This window comes from Manacus vitellinus, unplaced genomic scaffold (assembly GCF_001715985.3).
Source record: "Manacus vitellinus isolate BGI_N305 unplaced genomic scaffold, ASM171598v3 scaffold_18_pilon, whole genome shotgun sequence".
NCBI lineage: Eukaryota > Metazoa > Chordata > Aves > Passeriformes > Pipridae > Manacus > Manacus vitellinus.
In genome coordinates this window covers 10,876,366-10,897,711 of record NW_021939324.1, presented here as the reverse complement: position 1 = coordinate 10,897,711, position 21,346 = coordinate 10,876,366, and the positions used below count along the sequence as shown (strand labels likewise).

The following is a 21,346-nucleotide window of genomic DNA, read 5'->3' as shown; positions in this document are numbered from 1 at the left end:
GCAAAACATTAATGAGGCAGCTGATTAAAGACCCTTCTATCAGCTCTTAAGCTGATTGAGTTCTTAATCACTTTTCAAAGGAAAAATTAAAAAAAAAAATACTTCTTTCTTATTTTACAGTGCACTTAACCAGACCAGCCAATCAAACAATTCCTGGTGTTCCATTATAAAAATTACTCTAGAGATGGATGGTATTTAAAGTAATATGGGGGGGGGGGGGGGGAAAGAGAATTTTTTTGCTTTTAAAAGCAGCATTTCATAAATGATTCTTTGTAAGGGAAATACTAGCCCGGTTTGAAGGGATTGTTTCCCTGTATGTTTACTAAATAGCAGTTGTGAAAAAAGTTAGCATCAATGCTGGGGTTTTTTTGAATAGCCCATACTAGAGATTGCATCCATAAGCATGATTATAACACATCAGAAGCTAGAAAATAAGGTTGTACTAGGTCCTAAGCATTTGCTTTTGAAAATGGGTAATTATGGTAAGTATTAGAATTTTGAGAAATAGGGCTGTAAAATGCTTTTCTGTTTTCAGGTGGCTTATCTTACATCTCTAGGAGGGAGACACATGTTTTCTATGTTATTAATCTTTTTTCATCAGTCTGTCTTGTTTCAGAATTTTGAAGTTGAAGAGTTATAAAAAATGAGTAACACGGGTTTTAGGTAGTTTAAATACCATGGATCTTAATTGATGAAACATATTTTCCATTCTAACAATTGTATTGCTATATTTAAATAAGATATCTGAGCCATATCAGCAATCAATATGTATTGACTATTTGGTACATCAGTTAAGAAAAGTGTTCTTCTCTAAAAATTTCTCAGGCCTCAAAGCATTAAAAAAGAATCTGACTGCATGTACTGATCCTGAATTGCTGGGCAAGTCTCTTACAGTAATAGGTAGGCAAAGAAACACAGCAGAGTGAATGTATCTTGAGTTTCTGTAGCCTTGAGGAAATCTACAACAAAATAGTAGGGAGCTTAGAGAAGTGAATGGATAGGGAGAGCAAGTTCACGGTATGATACTTATTTCTTAAGGTGGAATCTATAGCATTTAATAGTAGTATGCTTCTAGTGATGCTACTTTTTAACTCTGCCATTAAGAAAGCAGCCACAAGTTCTGCAATTTTCCAGTGTGCATTTGTATCAGCCACTATGCTGTGTGGTTTTGTTTAAATATACAAAATGTTGCAAAATTGAAGTTATCAAAGATATTTCTTTTTTACTACCATATTTATTGTTTGTCATGCTTGTGGTTTTTTCAGACAATAATCATTCTTTGGTCTGAAATACCTTTCCTATGTTCTGGCCTATTTCTGGGACAGCTGTTACTGATGACAGGATGTGTGAATAACAGTTCTTCTACAATTTGTAAAAATGCACAATAATTTGTCCTTTGCAAGCATTCAGTTTGAGTGGGATGCCTTGTAGATTACACCTAAACATTGATATGAGTAAGAAATATTTTCAGAAATGCAAGGCCATGCATACTGTATTAATACTACATTTGTTCTGGAGAAAATGGATCACCTTAACTAATGTAAGAAGGTAGAAGGCTTTCAGATTAATGAAATAGGAATCATTCAGGTAGTTTTTACACTTTTTAAAGATTCCATTGAAAATTTGGAGCTGATATGTATATATCAATCTATGTTGTAGCACTTGGTTGATTCTGTGTAATTTCTCTTTTCCTAGCACAAAGGATGATCATTTCAATGTTAGCATTCAACCCCCTGTTGGAGAACTACTCTTGCCTGTCACTATGTCAGAGAAAGACTTTAAGAAGGAGCAAGGTGAGCAATATTTCAGCAGCATCACTAAATATGTTTGGGAAGAGGGCTGTATGCCTTTCAGTTTCCAAGTGTACAGCAAGTGCTTCCAGTTGTAGGTGGTCATATTAGTCACTCTGATACTAATAAGCAGTTTAAAAATATCTTAAAAAGAATGTACAATGAAATTTGACAACTTTTCAGTGGGCCTTTAAAAAGCAAAAAGCCCACCCTTTACCCTGAAACAGTCTTCTGACTGAAAATGTTTTGGCTTCCTATCATGGAATGTGAATGTCTTTCCTACCAACAGTAAAGCAGAAAATTGGAATGCCAGCTCAAGGAAATAACCCAAATATATGTTGATATTGTGTCCATTTTTACTAGTCTTTATTCCAAGGTTGATTTTAAATACTACTAGCGTACCTGTTCCTCAGGTACTTTGAAGATTATTTTAATATATTCACTTTCAAACGCTTCATATTAAAAAAATATTCTTATTGGACTACTGTTTTGGAAAGGTGACATGGTTTTTATACTTCTGCATTCTTCTGATATCGTGTCTTTAAAGAATATAAGTTTCTGATGCTAGTCCAAACAAAAACCTCCTTAACAGCTTTTAGTGACTTGACTATTTTATGCAAAATAATTAGAAAAAATTGTGCTTAGGTTTGACCATGTGTTAAATGGAATAGTCAATACTGCTACCCTTAATTTGTATATGATTCTTGGATATTTTAAAGTATAAATGGTTACATTTTGGATGCATTTAAATGTAGTAGTGTTTACTCATCTATCTCAATGTATGGGGATTTACATGTGTAAATCTCTTCACACTGAGATGAGAATATACCCATGGGATCCTATCTCATTGCTGTGTAAGGCTCAGAAACTCAGTATATCCATCAAGCAGTCAAGAACACCTATGAGTAATGTTATGAATTATTAGTTATTGCTGCTGAGCATTTCTTGCTTTTGTATTTTTGAGTTATTAAGAAAGTAGTTTAAATATTGCCTGGATGATTTACAGTTAAGCTTATGGCTGCAGCGAAAAGTTAGGATTGTGCTTTGTTTTCATAACCAATTGATGCTTATTTGCTGTTCTTACCCTTTGCTGGCTAAAGCCTGCCTCTCTGCTTTATACCTGCTCAGCAAATGAAGGTGAGTGATTGAACGAGGCTGTGGCACATTTATTTTTAACTGTTCCCTTCTAAAAATTGCAGCTGAAGTTGTAGTGAAAAGAAGGCAGGTTACTGTGCTTCTTCCCCTTCTTTTTTTATATTTGCTTGCTTTGTGATATTTTGATAGAGTTTTTGTATGCTTTACTGTGACTGAGGGCTTTTTTTCCTCCTGACTAGCCATACAGAACCATGAGCACATAGAAGAAGTGTACTTGGAGAATAGCTGTGGTCCTCTGTGGAGTTGTTGCCAAAATTCCTTTTTCTTCTGCCATTTTACTTCTATGGTTGTTGATTATTTGTCTGAATAAATCTGGCAGCTGTTTGCTATGTTTAATAGAGCAGAAAGGCTACTCTGAATAAAGCTATTTGAAAATTTGTTTATATGAAGTATTTGTAAATCCATGAAGGTCTCTTGGCATTTCTATATTGCTCGCCCTGTCTTCCTGAATTCATTCTTTGATGCAGGACTTTGCAGGCTGGCAAGTTTACCACAGGTTTAAAAACCTTTTCTATTGCATCTTTTTTCTTATAGATATCATCTGTATCAGAATATTCTTGGTAATAGAGGTCTCAATTCTACATTTTGCATAAGTATGTATTACAAGGATCTAGGAACTTCTAGCATTTGGGAAGAATTACTTTGTGTTCTTGTAAATGAAAAATCCAAATTACAGTAATAAATGGAGGGCAATTTAGAAGTTCGTATATGTTATTCTATTTTGTGTATAATTTCAATTTGTCTGTATTCTCCTAATGAATCTGATTTATAGAACTTGTTTTTCACTTTTCATGCTTTTTCTTTTCCCTTTTTTTTTTTTTGTTTGGTGTTGGACATAAGATGTTTCAAGTCCTGTACCTGGAGGTTATTTTATTTGCAACCAAAACAAATAGGTAAAAAATAGTGAATGAGTTAGGAGAATATTAGAAATGTAAGATAACATTGGGAAGAATGAGAATACGTATGGGTTTTAAGGATTTTTACATCTAAATTGCGTGTGTAACCTAATAAGAATGCTAAAGCGGAAATAACTGGTATTATACTACTGTGTAGAAGACAATTCATTGCTACAGATCTTTACTCAATTACACTCTGCTGTTTTGCATTGTCTGTTACATTTGTATATGTCCATTTTCTTCCCGATGGCATAGGGAGAGGGGAACAGACGGGTTATTGAATATTCATTGCTGTGAAGGTTATCTAGTGATAGCAGCAGAACCTCAAAAGCCATTTTTATCCACATGCTGTGCGGGATATGCTTAGCCTTGCTACACTGCCTTCCCTCTCCTTTCCCCCGGAGCTGGGGAATCCTCTGGTGAGGTAATTCCCCTGAGCAGCGGCTGAGTTGGTGGTTGTCGTTGTGACTGACAATTTGGAATGAGTGGGTAAAAATGGTATTGCCAAACACTCTTTGCCTTCCCGCTTAAATATTTTTACTGATCCTTCAGGCCTCAGGATTTTATACTTCTTTTATATCACATCCCCATGAAAAGCCAAGTTTCTGTAGAAAAAATTCTACATGAGTGAAACATGTACCGTTAGGAACTCTCAGTTCAGAGTAGGACTGGTCTGGTAGCTAATATTCCTTGTTACCTATCACTGTAATATTTCCAATTTAATTTCCATTTATTATTTAAAATATGTACAGTTATTTCATTGTATCAGGTAGTTAACCCAGACTAAGTGTGCTTTGTGCTCTGACTAGAATTTTCTTAGATCCTCTTGTTTCAAGCAATATTAAAGCAATATTAAAGGTGTCATGTGATTGTTTTAGCTGGATATTAATCAGAATTTTTATGAAGGTGCTTTTTAAATAGGCAGTTAAAACTGATTTAAGTATTAAGATTTTTTTTGCCAAGAGACATGGTTTGAAATTATTTTGTCAACTTTTTTTTTAGAAGTGTGTACCTGAATCACATTAAAAAAAAACAAACAAACAAAACCCCAACAAACCCCAATTTTGGTTATGTAAACAGATAGTTTACGTAATTTTATTAAAATTAGATATATACAATTTGTTTTCTTAATAAGCAAGATGCTAATTCTTTAAATGGCTGGACATTTACTATTTTCTGGCCATTGACTACCCCAAGCAATCATATTTGATGCTCCTTAATTAGAGCACCCTTTTTTTTTCCAGGTTCTTTTCCACCTCAGCAATCGAGACAATACATTTGCTTACCACGCTGCTCTCCTAAGTGTTCTTTTGCATGTAAATTAATCTTGATTCAGTTTACACTGTCATGCTGAGTGGTACAAATTGCCTATAACAATAAAACAGCATGAGTTAAAAATAAAGGGGGGTGAAAAAGCAGATTGAATGTGTGCCTTACTTGATAGGATGTTACTTTGCTTTATGCCAATACATTAGTCAACGATAATGAATCTTCTGTTCTGAAAAGCATGGTTTAGTTGATTTTTTTAATTTTACTTCAATGGAGCAGTACCTTGTCTTTTATAGAACAAGTTAGACAAACCATTAATGACAAGAGTGTTAAGGTTAAATATGAAGCAATGCATTCACTTCTCTGAGTGCTATCCATCTTTCCATTTACAGGAGCTTGACAAAAGTACTGGCTTTGTACAACATTTCCTTTAATTACATGCTGCGGGAAACAGGCTTTTAACATAAACATAGTTGCATTCATTTATTCAGCATTTGCTCTTCAATAGAGCTTAATGGAGAAGGTTTAAATCCTAAATAAGTACACACATCTCTCAGCAGTGTTATGTCAGTCCCTGTGCTCTGTTTAAAAGCAGCTTTAGTCTGCATATGTAGTTTTTAAAGCTTTTGCCTAATAGTTAAACAATTCAAAACAGAATGTTCTGTTCCCTTGATAAATCTGATCATTACAGAAGTTGCATGCTTATTTTTGTTCTCTTCAGAAATATCCTGTTATTTACTTTTGAGCTATTCCATTTTTACTTTGGTATTTCTTATTTTGTGACAGTCTCACATTCAGGGGCATTAAAATGTAGGATTTATTGTTTTAATTGCTCTATTAAGCATCTTGGTACTATTTGCTCTGGGTTAGAACTGTGTGTGCAGCCCTAAAACATTATGGCCTTTTGAGACTTTCCCATTGTTTTCATTGTTAATGTTGTGGATTTCAGATGCTTCATGTTTCTGCCTGAAGTACTGTGCTCCTTTGTCTGTATTTTCAGCTTCTGAACATACTGTAAAAAGGCACACATAGTGTTAAATTGTACTTACTGTTGTGTTTTAATCAACGTGAGCATCCAGCAAATCGTTCTTCTGAACAATGGATATTGATAGAACAGAAAAGTGGGGGTTTTGTTAAAATGTCCTTGAATTACGTATCTTTCTTTACTTTTTCTTTGTCATATGTTTGGATATAATCTTAACATTTCTATTGCATTTTGTAATGATATTCAAATTATTTAACTCAAATGGTTTATCATTACATTTTTGAGAGCTGGATACTAACTGAATTTCCCAGTTTCTAATGTGATGACTTAACCTTAAAGAACTAAATTGAACCAATTACTACTATCTGAATTTCAATATCATTTTTAGCAACTGGATAAATTAAATGCAATAGTTTTATGATTGAAAGATCAGAAAGTGCCTTTGTGTATGGTCTTACTTAAGCTGAACTTTTCCAAATCAACCTTACGCAATATTTAATCTCTATACTTACACTGTTCTTTTAAGTTAAGCTTTTCAAGAAGAGGAACTACCTTGGTTTCACAGTTGCAGTAGCATCACATATATGATTGCCAGTTATTAGTAGTTTGTTTCTAATAATGGGCTATTGCAAGTAATACATTAAACTAATGATGTGAGTTCTTATAAAATTGTTAAATTGTTTTCTCAATAAATGATTTAACTTTTAATGCAAATATGGTTTTTGTTTAGATGTCTCTTATTTTGGTTTTATGCTTAATAAGCAAGTAAATCTTAAACTATCTGTAATTAAATACTTAATGTTTCAGGAATGCTGACAGGAATGAATGAGACATCTGCTACAATAGCTGTTGCTCCACAGAACTCTACTAGACTTGTAATAATTGAGAGGGTAATGAAAGCAGCAAATCTGGGTGTAGTCTCTTCTGGTCAAGATAACATACACAGGTAAGATTACATGTTTTTCAAAGTAGCAACATCTTTTAATATGAATGTTAGTTCCAAATTAATCAATATTTGATTATATTAGGGAAAATTTTATTATCTACACCTTTAACAGAGAAGGTACCCAATTATACTGTAATATATAATCCTAAGCAGATATTAACTTGAGCCTAAGTACTCTGCAGCTCTTTAATTTGAGTGGATATAGGGGAAATTGTTCTTTCCTGGTTTTGTTTCAAAGGGAAAAGGTAGCCTTTTAAAGCACAGTACTTTCAAGAGCTTTTTTTTTTATATTGTAATTTTTATTTTTGTTTCTGATAGTAAACAGGTATATCATCTGTGAGATGAGCCTGCTCCAGGTATATCATCTGTGAGAAACAGCTTGTTTTTCCTACATTTTTTTTGGCCTTCCGATATATATGCAAGCAAAGCGAGTTACCAACCAAGAAAGCCATTGGCCCTGTCAAAATTCATGTTGTTACTTGTAGATGAATCCGTTTCATCCAAGAGCTGTGATACAGAACGTCAGTGGAATTGATACGATTGTTGGTTAATGACAGCTTTTAATGTGATTGACTCAAAATATTTAGTCCTGTGAATTGGTATGGCTTCTTACAGGAACAAACAGGAACAAACAGGAAAATTGCCATGTGTGGAAAACTGAGTAGACACAAATTACAACAGCCAGATCTAACTGGAAACTGTTAACCTGGACTTAGAAAACAAATATATCTCTCTTAGCATCTACTAAAACTGTTCGACAGTGTGAATTATCTCTGTAGCCCCTGAATTTTGCTATTTCAATAAGAGCAAAGTATCTTCTTTTAAAGCAAAGAACAATGTTTTTCTCTGAAATTTTGTTGACTGAGATGGATGTTTGGTATGGTGAGAATCCTGTAGCCTACACAGGACTAATAACCTGATATTTCTCCTTGTTGGATTTAGTCTCTTTTGCATTACTGGGCATTTTTATTGCATTGCATTAACATTAACCCAGCTGGATTTTCCTATGTATTTGATACGGTCAATGATAAAATCCTGTTTCACCATAAAAACATGGTACAGCTAGTGCGATTGCACTGAAATGATTGTCACTATTGACACCTGCTCCTCCATGAAGGAGTCCTCATTTGTTGCATCCCTGAGGGATCTGTCTGTATAGCCTGCGTTCTCAACATCAATTCGAAGACTAGGTGAGAGTGTCAATCAAGAGAGACTGAAGTGTCTGCAGTATAAAGGTGTTCTCCATCTTTACCCGATCTGTCACATGAGACATCACATAGGGATGGATTGTTTTGTTGGCTGAGTCTCAAAAAGACTCCCTAAAATAATGGCTTAGTCCCTAGCTCAGCCACAGGCTTCCTGATTGTAGATAAGTTTCTAATTTGATCTTGTTTTCTTTTGCTCTTTTGGTTTCTTTTAAAGGAGGTTTTCTACGATAGAGACTATAACCAACAGTAAATAAATTGAAGATACATTTCTGTCAGGTACACTCCTTCAGAGATAGTGGTTAAAGGCATATTCTGGTCCAGCTGAAGTACTCAGAGTGCTTTGGAGCATCCTGAAATCTTCTTTGGTTTTTTTTTTTAATATTAAAAATAGAATGTATTCAGTCTACCACAGCAGTTATAGAATACTCTGCATCTATAATGTCCATTAGACCAAAAAAATTCATTTATTACAATATAAATGGCCTACAAGAAATGACCAGCAATGACAAGCATTTAGAAAATAGCCCTTCATTTGCTTCACTGTAAGTAACTGGAGTTCACAGCTACTATAATCATAATTGCACCTAGATTTTACTGAGAACAGAAACAGGAACATTACCTAGTTGATACTGTAATGAACCTGTTCATCTCTTAAATAGTAATACTTTATCATTAAAGTAAATCCCAGATTCTGATGAATGAATATTTGAGATAAAATTAGATAATGAATCCTTTCAAAACACTGAAACAAATGACTGAAATGTTTTTTCCTCTATGTATCTAAAATATATTTGGATTACATGAACTATGCCATGAGAGTAAACAGAAATGGAGTCACTTCTGGCATAAGTCTCATGAGTGTAAGAACTGTGACATGTTTTATTTATGTGACAGATACCCCATTTCAGGATAATAAAATAAACAGTCACCTTTTATCTTGACGAAACAGTTAGAGGTTCAATAAAATTATGTTGAAAGTGGATTTTTTAATTTTTCTATAGTATTTACATTTGTCTTGTTTGTTTTATTGCAAGTCATATTTGGAGAAAAAAATTCTATGCAAGAACTTGTTTTAGCTCATCGGGCTGTTCTGGGAGGACTACTTCAGTTCACTTCTTGGAAGTGCTTAGTACATACTTTTACACAGAAAAAGTACTGGTTTTAAACTGACATTCTGCACTGTGCAGCATAAATTATATTAACCTTTTAGTTGATCATCCCCAACTTGAGTATTACTACTTAATGATGGCTAATGCCAAGAAATTTTTATTGCCTGGTAATGCAATATACTCATTCAAAATGAAATGGTACAGTTTAATACAAGTGCCAGAGTATCTAATGGATATGAACAGGTGTGCGTTTCTTGGTGGTTTTTTTTCAGTCTAAACATGTTCACATTCATGATGAAGATGTTGTCATGCTGGTGGGACCCAATTACTGCTCCTTAAACTAATAGCCCTATTAGGATTTTATTTTTGCACCAAGTAAAAACACTTAAATATAATGAAGATTTGAAAGTAAATACTTGAAACAAACATAAACAGAGTAGCATGCAGTCACCAAAGAAAAATGAAATAAGTGTAAACATGTCATATACATTAGCTGTGTATCAGACCATATCACAGTATAGTAATACCTTCTTACATGCTTTTTTTTTTCTCTCTTTACTGTTTGGCTACTAAAGTTTCATACTTACTTGCAATGTAATAATTTAACTGTCAAGTGAGTGTAGAACAAAATACCAGGTAATACAGTTGATAATACTTCAAAGTCTTTTTTTTAACTTGTTTTACTTGAAGTGATATGTGCAAAAGTTTTGAACACAATAGCCAATATATATATCAGAGCACAAAGTTGCAGGTTAATACTCATATATTTGCAAAATAAATTTTGCTGTACCGTTTGATTCCTTACATATAGCTACCTGCTCTTCCATTGAGTTTATACAAGGTATTAGATTACTGGACCTTGGAAGACTACATGCAGTGTGGTCTCATGTTCTTAATAGAATTTTACTACTTTATGTATTGATCTCGCTTGCTTTTGTTGTCAAGTGGTAACATTATTTTGATTTTAAAAGGCTTCTACGAAAAGCAAGCATGTGAAATGCATTTCAGAAGAAAAATTTTCTTGAATAGGAAATATTTCCCCTTAAATATGAAAACTTCAGAAAAAAAGTGTATGATTTTTCTTAAAATATTTTTTTAAAAGAGTGATTAGGGTAATTGTTGGAATATACATAGCTCTTTCAATGTTCTGAGAAGCATTGATGTTGATAAAGTGATTTCAAAAGGAGCACCAAGCTTTTGTCTTTTGATTCAGGCCACATTTGAGGGCACCATTTGAATATCTGAAGATAAAGACACTGAAAGAAAAGTACTTGTTCCTGCAGGGCATTAAATTACTCTGAATAACTGCATTTAGGGACCAAGTACTTTTCAGTTGAAGTATGTCTGCTGTTTGTTGTCAGTGGAGAAAGTCCACCAGGAGTTTTTCCATCTTTAAGATAGGAGGATACATGAAGACATTTATTCCCTCCAAGTTGATTCTTCTATAGACTATCACTTGATCTCCTTGTCTCTACTTGGACAATAACATTGGTTGTTTTATATATTAAAAAAATATTCTAGGCTCTTCTATTTCAAAATGTGATGAGATGAAGATGCTATTCAACTCGATTTTCAGTCATATTCTATTTAACCAACAGAAGCCTTATTTACTCTTCATGCCAGTGTTACTTTCAGGATGTGTTGCTTATTATTCTTATTATTAGATGAATAGTATTAAAGTCCCTCAGGTCTCTTTATTTTCGGCTCCATAACCTCCTACAAGGATACATAGTCTTCATTTGCTTCACTTTGAATATAGCAAAAGACAACAGGTGGTGATAGAATGAAAAGGCTAATTGAAAACTTTGATCTTGGAATGACTTGAATGCTCTTATGATCCTCTAGAAAGTGTCAAAATATTGCCTACTATTACATGAGGCTCTATGTGTGAAGGAGAAGTGTTTCAGGCTAAATTTACTTAAGGAAAAAAACTAGTGGAAATACACATAGAAAGCATTTCTTTCCACTATATACAAAATATGGTGCCAAGCTTTTTAATGTGTTGGCAGTAGCATATGGCAGAAAAGTCCGTTCAGAGCTGTGATCACAAACCAGATTTACTTCTTCACTCTTTCATTTTGTTTTATACTTTCGTGCTTCCATTCATGTCAGAATATAATGTGTAATGGGCTGGAGAATCAGACCGTCTTCAACTGTCTACCTCTCTACCTTCCACTTTCCAAAGCATTTCTTAAATGATATGCATTGTACTCTAGAATATTATTTCCCTCAATAACTGTAGCTGTACCAAAATGATGCAAGGTAGAGCTCCTCTTCTGCTTTTTTCATCCTTGAAGAGTGCTTGTACGTTGCCCAGTCAGTCGGTGGGATAAAAGTTTGAAACCATCGGGGTAGATATGAAGAATGGATTTCAGTCAACTTCAACTCGTTTAATAGTCCATTGAACTAGTGTGTTGCTGCTGTTCTATTTTGGAAGTAATCCACAATTGCAAACAGAAAGCAGTTGGGTTACAAAGTGAGCGTGGAATCACATACGTCTCTGTTCTACAGTTCGTCTACAGGATGGCCATAACCACTGACCAGCACTCTGAGACACACAATAGCATTAATTTCAGTCCTCTAGTTTGACATGGTCAAGTCTCTCATTTCAACAACCCAGTAGGGGACAATCTGAGATTTTGGAGAAAATCAAATCTCTTTCAACACTGAAGCTTTAAGCTTCTTCAGAACAGCCATTTCACACTTTAAAATACTGATTTTAATACCCTTCTCCATTACAGTCACAAAAGTGGTGATAATAATAGTGATTTCTAGACATCACCAGAACTTGCAGAGTGGGTATTCTCATCTCTTAGTGTGTTGTCATAGTAGACACCTGAATTAGCGGCAAACAAGCTAGGTTTTAAACAAGAAGCACAAAACAGCACTTCTGCTTGTGTCTGGGGCAGGTCTAACTAGCTGAAGTACAACATTGCATGCAGTGACTGTGCACCTTCTGAGACCTACATTTTTAAGGCCACTTGACTGAACCACATAGATATGCCAGTTTGTTCAGAGCTTGCCATATGTAGTATAGCATTGCTTAATGTACCCATGATCCATCTGATTTTATGAATAAGCAATTATTGAATAAGATGTAAAATATCTTCCACCTGCCTTCTGGAGGCTTGTATTGCAATCCTTTAGCAAAATCAGAAATACACTGTGTAAATCATGTAATATGACAGAAAACACACTGCAGTGGATGAGCATTGAAATTCTGAAGAACATGAAAGCAACTAGACCAAATGTAGAAACTTGCATAAAATGCTTAAAATACAGAAAACGCAGAAATCCAAGGATCAATACTTGTGTTTCACTAGCCTTTATTTCCCACCCCATGCATCAACCTGACAGTCTGGTTGTATTCACCCCTTTTTATCATTTTGCAACCTGTCATGTCCCATTTATAGTATATTGGCAGACTGATTCTCAAAGGAAAGAAGGTTTTGTTTACAGACAATTTTGATTATGAGAGAATGTCATGCTTAGTAATCAGTTATCCTCCCCACATCTTTTTAATCCAGCCATATTTAATGTGGGGAGAAAAGGTGTATGTATGTGCATGTAGGTACGTACATTTGTATTGAACAAAACCCCATTTAAAGGGGTCCATCTGGAAAATTTCTCTGTGTGTGTTATATTTCAGGCAGAAAGTTGGTGATCAGACCCCGTGAGCTTAACATAAGTAACGATTGCATCTGCTTCCAGCATGTCAGCTGGAAAGGAAAATACTCATCTGTTGAGGATAAACACCGTGTATAAATTTCTGAGAAATATAAATTGTTTATAGTTATTCCACTTGAATCCAAAAATATGTTCTCGACACCTGACAAACAGGTCTGTAATCCACAAAGCCTTTTTTTAAAGGCCTTTTCTGCTCTGTGTGCACACACACCTTTTCAAAGGTTTTTTACTAAGCAGTTAGCCTGTTGGAGAGCTCAAATGAAGTGAAGTGTACCTCTGACAGTAGCTCCTTTGATGCATTTACGTGGACTGTTCTGCTTCTGTGGATCCTTAGCTGTGGGGCTCAGGTCTTCTTTTTCTGCTCTTCTAGAGAGCTGCAGTGGGTAGCTGAGTAAATAAACTTGTAATAGACATGCAGCCTTGATTTTGCTTTCTAATTTCTCAAGTAGGAATTAATTAGAGAGCTAAATACCCTAGGCAAAACAGTTTCTCTGGTAGTGTTTACCTGTAGGAGACAGAATTTTAAGTGGAATAGTGTATTCATGTCCACAGTATTTCAGCCTGCATTTTAGCCAAAAGTTATAAACTTTCTTCATTTATGATAGAAGTAATTCTAGCTAAAAAAAACCCAAAAGAAAACCAAACAGAAAACCACCAAACAAAAAACCAACCAACCACCAAAAATCACAAAAACAGACAAATAAACAAAAAATAAAATTAAAAAAAAAAAAAAAACACGAAAAAACAAAGCAGCTAGACTAACCATTTATATTTCTTTTGAAACTCAAAACTAAGTCTTTCTAATTAGTCACTATTCTTAGGCTAATATTTTTAGTCCTAGAGAAAGTGAAAACCAAATTTTATAAATATGAAAGTACTCATTCAGTAGTTCCTACTATTACTATTCCTATTATAATTATTCCTTAATTTCTTAGTCAAATCCTAATGTTCCAGAACCTTAAAGTTTTCTCTCTGCTAAAAAAATACAGTTACTATATACACTAATACAGTTTTTATGCATTATCATCATATGAAGATTTTGGTTAACTGGTACAAAATACTTGATCAAGAGAATGCATTCACACAAAATCATTTTAATGCCTTTAACATTGTAGCTCTATTATTGTGTTTAAGGATCTTGCATGAGAATTGCAAAATTTAAGAATAACTTGAAGAAATTAAATTTGGCTTAACATTAAAAGTATATGAGTGAGTCATGTCAGATACGAGGTTAATCAAAATAGGTTGTTCTAACCGGGCTTATTTGCTGTCCACTAGAGGACAGCACTGCTTTTGTATCTGAATGTTGTAAAGTGATAAATATGTGCAGCATTTTCTTTGAAAAACAAACAGGAACCTTTTGAGCTAGTTACTTAAACAGAAAACGTTTAACATTTAAAAAACTAACTGAGCAGAAGAATATCTTTGATTGTAAAGATCTTTGAGTATGTTTAATCTTTTAATATATTTCTATAAGGTAATCTACTTTCTTGGAATTTAATAATTTTTCTGCAAATTAAAATTTATAGCCTGTTTTCAAAATGGACTGTATGTAATTCTCAAACACTTATCATATTAAATGCCCAATTCTGTAAGAAAAAAAATAACCTATATGAGAAAACAAAATAAATTGAGTATTACAATTAGAATACTGTAGGTGTGAGGACCAAATCTTTTGATTGAAGCTTTTATCTCACAGATTTTGTGAAGGAGATATAAGTAGTGGCATATAAAAAATGCTGAAATGTTTTAACAAAAGGTAAATTTGGAGGATGATAAAAAGTTCATGCAGCATCTTTTTGAACATGTGGAGTAGTGCTCTGTATGGGACAGTAAGATCAGATGACTCACTTTTATTTCTACCTTTTTGTTGAGGTACAGTGCAACTGCTTAGTGGCAACTGAGAACAGACTGAAAATGTATTTTGGCAATAGAAATAAACATGGTAAAAATAGAGTATGGATTTGATTGCAATTTATTTTACAATTTAATTATTTTATTATACCCAAAAAATAGATAATGTTGGAAATAAGTACATTATGATAATGAATTAGGTATTTTGAACAATTTATTCAAAGATAATGTTAAAATAGCATGAAATGTAGTGGGAAAAAAAGAAAATATCGAATTATCGTAATATGATTTTTAAGGTAAATATTAATCAAATTTTATTATTAATAAACAATGTTAAAATCACCAGATTAGGATAAGGATCCTTCTTTTGGTGAATATATTTCTCTTTAAGTTTTACTATTAAGCTTACTCTATCCCCAGGTCAGAACTAATACCCAAATACTTATTTTCCGTGCTTTAAGACCTACTCAGGGAATGAATACAAGTAATTAGTAATTTAGCCAATTTTTAGATAAATGTTATTATGTCAAGCCTTTATATTGCCGAGCAAGAGAAAGATTCAGATATTTGCTATAAATGTAAATATCTTTGTTGTCCAGTTGACACACTGGAAGGTACTTGATAGTTACTCATTTTTATATGTACAAATTGAAGACTAATTCACAGCAGTATGTTTTTCCCCTTTGAATATATTCATTGCATAACTTGATTACACATTTGTCAGCTTTGGACTAATTATTTTTCTACAGCTAGGGCAGGGTATTGCATCTTCTGATTGTCTTCCTTACTAATAGGATTCTGTCTGCTTCAGCAGGCAGTAATTGAAGGCTTCATGTACAAGATTTAAAGAAAGGGTGGAGGAAAAAAAAAGTTTTAACCTCCATGTGCCGTTGTCACTGTTTCTGGTAAGCATTAGAACAGAAAAAAAAGAAAATTTAGCTTGAATAGGAAAGTCAAAGAGGAAAAAAAGCACTGGACAGGAGAGAGTGTATGTTTTAATGCTGTTGAATTATGCGTAACAAACCCTGCTCTGCTGTAGATATCCTGATAGTGAGTGTTCAGGCGCAAATTTACTTTCTCAAATGTTAAATTTTAAAGAGCAGATTTTAAGTGAGTTATTCTGTTGCTGTATATTCACTGCCATGAAATTTTCATAACCTTTCCCCATAAAAATGTATCTCCTGTGTAGTGTAGCTATCTTCTGTCTACAAGTAAAGAGAAAATAACTGCTAGTCTGTATTTAGGCTAGTCATCATTACAAAGTCAGTGGCAAATTCTGTCATACTGTAGTATCTGATACTCTGTGTTAGCCGTTTATGTCAACTATAAATCAATTTTTTTCTGTGTGATTATCATGAAGGAATTTTGTTTTCATGGAAAATGGCTAAAAGTATGTTCTTGATTTTTAACTCTTGAAAGACCAAATTACTTTCTAAAAATATGCAGTACTTTATTGTTGTTGATTAAGAATTTGATTCGTAATACATATTTCCTTACCTACTGACAGGTACGATGTTTATGTAAAAATGATATATGAACTGCTCTTTTTTTGCATGTCACATATGCTCAGAATATTTAACATTCTTTTTAAAGAAAAAATACCTATAAACATTCAGAGTATGCAAATATATCTCACGTTGTTGTGTTTCTAATCCGTCTTGATTTTTGTAAATGGGAAAAATATTAACAGCTGCAAATCTTCCTTAAATGATGTAAAATCAGGTTTAGAATTAATATTATCAGAGAAAGAAAAGCTGCAACAGCAGAAAACTGCTAGCAGAAACAGCCATCTTGAAACTATTAGTAAATATTTGGTTCTGTTTTCTGCATGGTATTCTATTTACTTTCTTTTTTTTTTTTCATATTCACTGATGCATCCTTCTTTGCAACAGAACCATGCTCATAATAGTGTCTTATGTTAAGAGTTGTCCATAAGAAAAAATTCTTTCTTTTAGGCCTACAACCAATCAATTTACATTCTAGATTTAAATGTACTACAGTGCAGTTTCCAAGGCTTATTTCAGTCTATGATTTCTGGTTGGTTTATTATTTTCTTGGATGGGGTTTTTTTGGGGGGGAGGGGGATTGCTTTGAGGTTTTTTGTTTGGAGTTTTGCTTGTTTGTTTGTTTTTGTGGAAGGGGTTGAATTCAAATTCTAACCTCTAAGGCAGTATCAACTTTCAGAAAAAGTGGAAAATAATTATTGACCTTGTGGGGAAAATAAAAGTTTCTCACAAAGAATAAAGACACATTATTAATGATTAATTTTTGCTCCTGAGAAATTTTTTTAATGGCTTTCTGGTCTAAGTATCTAGTTAAGCACAACACACATTTTGGAAAATCCATGTGGGTTTATGATAAGAATAAGCATGGAAATGTAATAACGTGTACTTATTGAAAAAACAGCTATTAACCAAATCCTTCAATGACAGTGAATTTAAAAAATTGACAAATCGGTTTTACTGCTTGTGGCTTGTAATCAAAATCCGACTGCTTCATCCTGTTATAACTGTATTCAGTTTTAAGATCACATAAGTGATCTTTAGAGACATAATTCTCTTTAGAAACTAGATTATGTTCCCTATTTTAAGGAACAGATTTTGATTTCCAATGTTCAAAAGCAGCTGTAAACGCACCGTGTGGTTCTTCTTCTAAACATGCTTTTTTTGATGGTGAAATAAGTCATCCTGTTGTGTTCCAATTCTTTTTTCACCAAGTGATTCCACATCAGTGACCATTGATAGAAACTGATTAACCACTGCTAGTTATGGGTATTAATACTTTGTGTAAAATTATCTGAGTATCAAACCCTTTGCATCTTGCAGACCACATACAAACTCATATTTTATTGATTTTACATGTTTTGTTCAGGGGTATGGAAAAGTGCTATTGATCCCCTATACAATTTCACAAATTCACATGTAAAAATATCAGCACAAAACTCATCTCTGATGCTTTGGACCACCTTGGCTTTCGAAGAACGCTGACTTTGTATCACTTTCAGCTTTTGATAAAAGAGGGTAAAATCAAGCCTCGGGGCTATGAAGCACAGCAGGAGTGCCAACTACCAACCTATTTATGTGCATACTCAGAGATAATCTGCTTCTGTGTTGTCCCAAGACACAATTGTTAAGTAAATAAAGTGACTAATAAGACTATTGTTTCTATAATTATCCCCCTGTCGAAGTCAACAACAGAAATAGTAATCTTCTACATTGCAGCATTAATAGATGAAATCATTGATACAACTAGCTAAGTAGGTAATTTTTGTAGTAGTAATGTTGTTTTATAACCTCCTATTAAAGGGAGAGGTCTTTGAATGTATCTGTAATCCAGACAAAAGAAATAGATTGACCTGTGATGGGTGACATTAGAAAAGTGCCCCATGTTTCCTTAATTAGTATAATGTGTTATGAGATTTTGATATGCTTAGTTTAAAAAGAAAAAAAGACAGAAATTACTTCTCGTTTAAAGAGAACCTGCTTCCTGCTTAAGTGGCTAATATTTTAATTAAGTCTGGAGTGAAGTTTTTTGAGTATCTCCTGATAAACTCCCTTCTTTATGTTGATGGTAATTAAACAGATCCCCAAGGGCTTGGGTAGGCGCTTTGCAAGGCCCATGCTAATTGTCAGACAGGAGACACTGACCAGTTGGTTTGCTCTTGAATAGCCCACAGCATGCTGTCAGCCCAGCAGTTTGATTTTGCTGTATTGTGAGCTGTTGTCAGGGCTAACTGTGTCCTATTGTGGCTGAAGATGTTGCGCAAATTGAGGCAGATGGCTCTGATTCAGACACGTGTCATTCAGAAAGAGAAGAGGAGATTGGCCCTGCAAAGTGGGGTCAGACTGGGTCACAGACCTGCTCTACACTTGTTAGTGTTTTCAAAAGCCCATGTGCAGCAACTTTGTTGTTGTGAAGTAACCGAGGTGGGGGGGGTAGGAAAGGCATGGTGTGCTTCTGGTGGAAGATGGAAAGATGGAAGCTGTTGCCATCATCTTGCTTCCTGTCTCTTGGGCCTGGCTGTGCACACAGAATGAATTAACAGGATTGACAGAAGTTCATTGTGCCTAAAATGGCTTTTCAGTCAATTGTGGTGCTTAAAAGGCTAGTTTTGCTTTTAATTCCGTGTAATTAGTGGGTTCTTCATGTCTTGGAATTTAGTAATGGTGCATAAGTCCTAACTTTTGTCTGTGTGATTGGTTGGTGGTATTTTATTTATTTCCTTTGTAGAATTTTTAATAATTATAAAATATCTGGAAATATTGGTCACATTTTTATGATTACATATTCTGGAGATAAATTCACAGATGGAATGATTCAGTGTCTTGGTGTTACTATAATTTCAAAATTATTGGTTTGGATGTTTATAATTTTGACCAGTTTTAGTTTGAATTAATTTCTGATTGCAGGAGGAGACACTTTTCACAGAGTGCAACAGTTTGACTTTTTCTGAGAGTTGTGCTACATTTAGCATAATTGTATTGAGTTGTATTGTCTTTGGATGGAAATGCATGGAGTTGTATTGTCTTTTGATGGAAATGCATGGAAAACTGTACAGCTGAATAGAGGTTGCCAGTGGGCACGAATACTGTAGATGAACTGTAGAATCAGAATTTACATTAAAAGAAAATAATTTAAATAGAATTTAGTTTGTACTGCTAAATACAAAATATTGTATGATACTTTTCTTCTTCAATGCAAAAATATTTACACAATGCTGCACAGGTTATGTCTGAAGAATTTATGGGGGGTTTTGTGGTTTATCCCCTGAAATACATCAATGAATTTGGAAGTATATTATTATATTTGAGCTCATTTAACTTTAGCAGAAATAAATATTAGCAATCTTTGACCTTAAGATCCTTAATGATTTTTTTTTTTTATTTATTTTTCCTTACCCCTCCAGGTTTGCAGCTAAGACTGTGCACAGTGGGTCACTGATGCTAGTCACAGTGGAGCTGAAGGAGAGCTCTACAGCACAGCTCGTCATAAACACCGAGAAAACTGTGATTGGTTCTGTTCTGCTGCGGGAGCTGAAGCCTGTCCTGTCCCAGGGGTAACCTGCTTACATCTGGACTTCAGAATCTGGCACAGAACAAAAGTGCCTGGCATCCACTACTGCTGCCTTTCATTTATAATAATAGCCCTTCCATCTGGCAGTGGGGGAAGAATACACTCTTGACATTCTTGTCTTCTGCTTTAGAATGCTAGTGTGTATCTATCATGTATGCAAGTCCTTTCCTTTTTTTTTGCTTGCTAACCAAAGAACATGTATTTTACTGTCTGTTATCTGTGCTTTTAAAGGTATTTCCCATTTGTTCTACTCTAGTTCTTCCCTCTCTGTTCCCTTCCCCCACTACCTTTCTTACCCATCAGTTCCCCCCACCCCCACCCCACCCCTCGCCAAAGTGCACAAATATTAGATAATAAAGTTCAAGGGAAATCACATAGCTTGAAAACTGAGTTCAAATGGCAGGTAGGTTCCAGCAACAAGTTTGTGGTTCAGAGAGGTTTTGTTACATACATGTAAAAATTCAGTAAGAACAGTAAAATGGTGTTTTCTTTCTAGAAATGCTTGTAAACCTGAACTCCTCTGTTAAGAACACTGTTCCTGCTTACTGCCTGTTTCTCAAATATTTTGTTAAGATACCAATAAAGTAGTGCTATGAGCAGAGGCTCCCTTGTCTTGTTTTGGTAGAGAACTGATAACAGAGATTGCCAGTATTATGTATACCAGGTTAACTAAAGTAGATGCAAATAAGAGTGGACACTACATACACATCAGCAAACAACTCTTATGGAGGCAGCCAGTTTTTGTGCTCCTATGGTAGTTTTCTGCATGCAGATAGTATTAAACTAAATACTGATTATTAGACTATTGTGGCAAATACTGTCATCTAGTTTAATAAATAGTTCAGATCTTTGCTTCAGATTTCTTTTTTGAACTAGATTAAAACATCTCCCACCTACAGGACTTGAGGCAAAGAGAAATTCATAGCCCTATCAACTGAAATAGGCCTGAGAAGACAAACAGCTGTGCAACCTTTGTTTTACCCAGTTTTCTGCTTGTAGCTTGAGTGTCACTGATTTTGACCTTCCCTTCACATTCTGGTTACATGGTTCAGACTGAAGATGCTGATCTTTTTAATTTCTTATTAGTTCTCCTCACTTCCAAAATGGCTTTTCCCAGTAACTCATGGCTCTGCTACAGAGAAGATATTTGGATAGGTGTAACCTTGCTCTGTCACCAGGACCCTTCCATGGTTCTTTGATGCTAAGTGGTGCTGTTCTGGTTTAGGATGGTACAAAATGGTGCTTCATCAGAAATGTTGCATTACTGCACACTCCTTCTAAATTCCTCCAAAATTTTCCGCTAAAATTCAGTAGAACTATAAGGAGGCTCAAGTGTGTAGCAGAACTTATTGGCAAATTCTGAAGAGGGGTTGG

At 34.4% G+C, this 21,346-nt stretch overlaps 1 protein-coding gene across 2 annotated transcripts in view; it reads left to right on the top strand.

Moving 5' to 3' along the window:
* Positions 1-20,571, top strand: part of AP3B1 (adaptor related protein complex 3 subunit beta 1) — a 148,756-nt gene extending 128,185 nt beyond the window's left edge. For both annotated transcript variants that reach the window (XM_018070426.2, XM_018070425.1), the window contains exons 25-27: positions 1,696-1,793; positions 6,903-7,041; positions 19,806-20,571. In XM_018070426.2, the coding sequence (XP_017925915.1) occupies positions 1,696-1,793; positions 6,903-7,041; positions 19,806-19,959 (391 nt within the window). In that variant the 3' untranslated portion in view covers positions 19,960-20,571. The remainder of the gene's footprint in view (positions 1-1,695; positions 1,794-6,902; positions 7,042-19,805) is intronic.
* Positions 20,572-21,346: the final 775 nt, after the last annotated feature.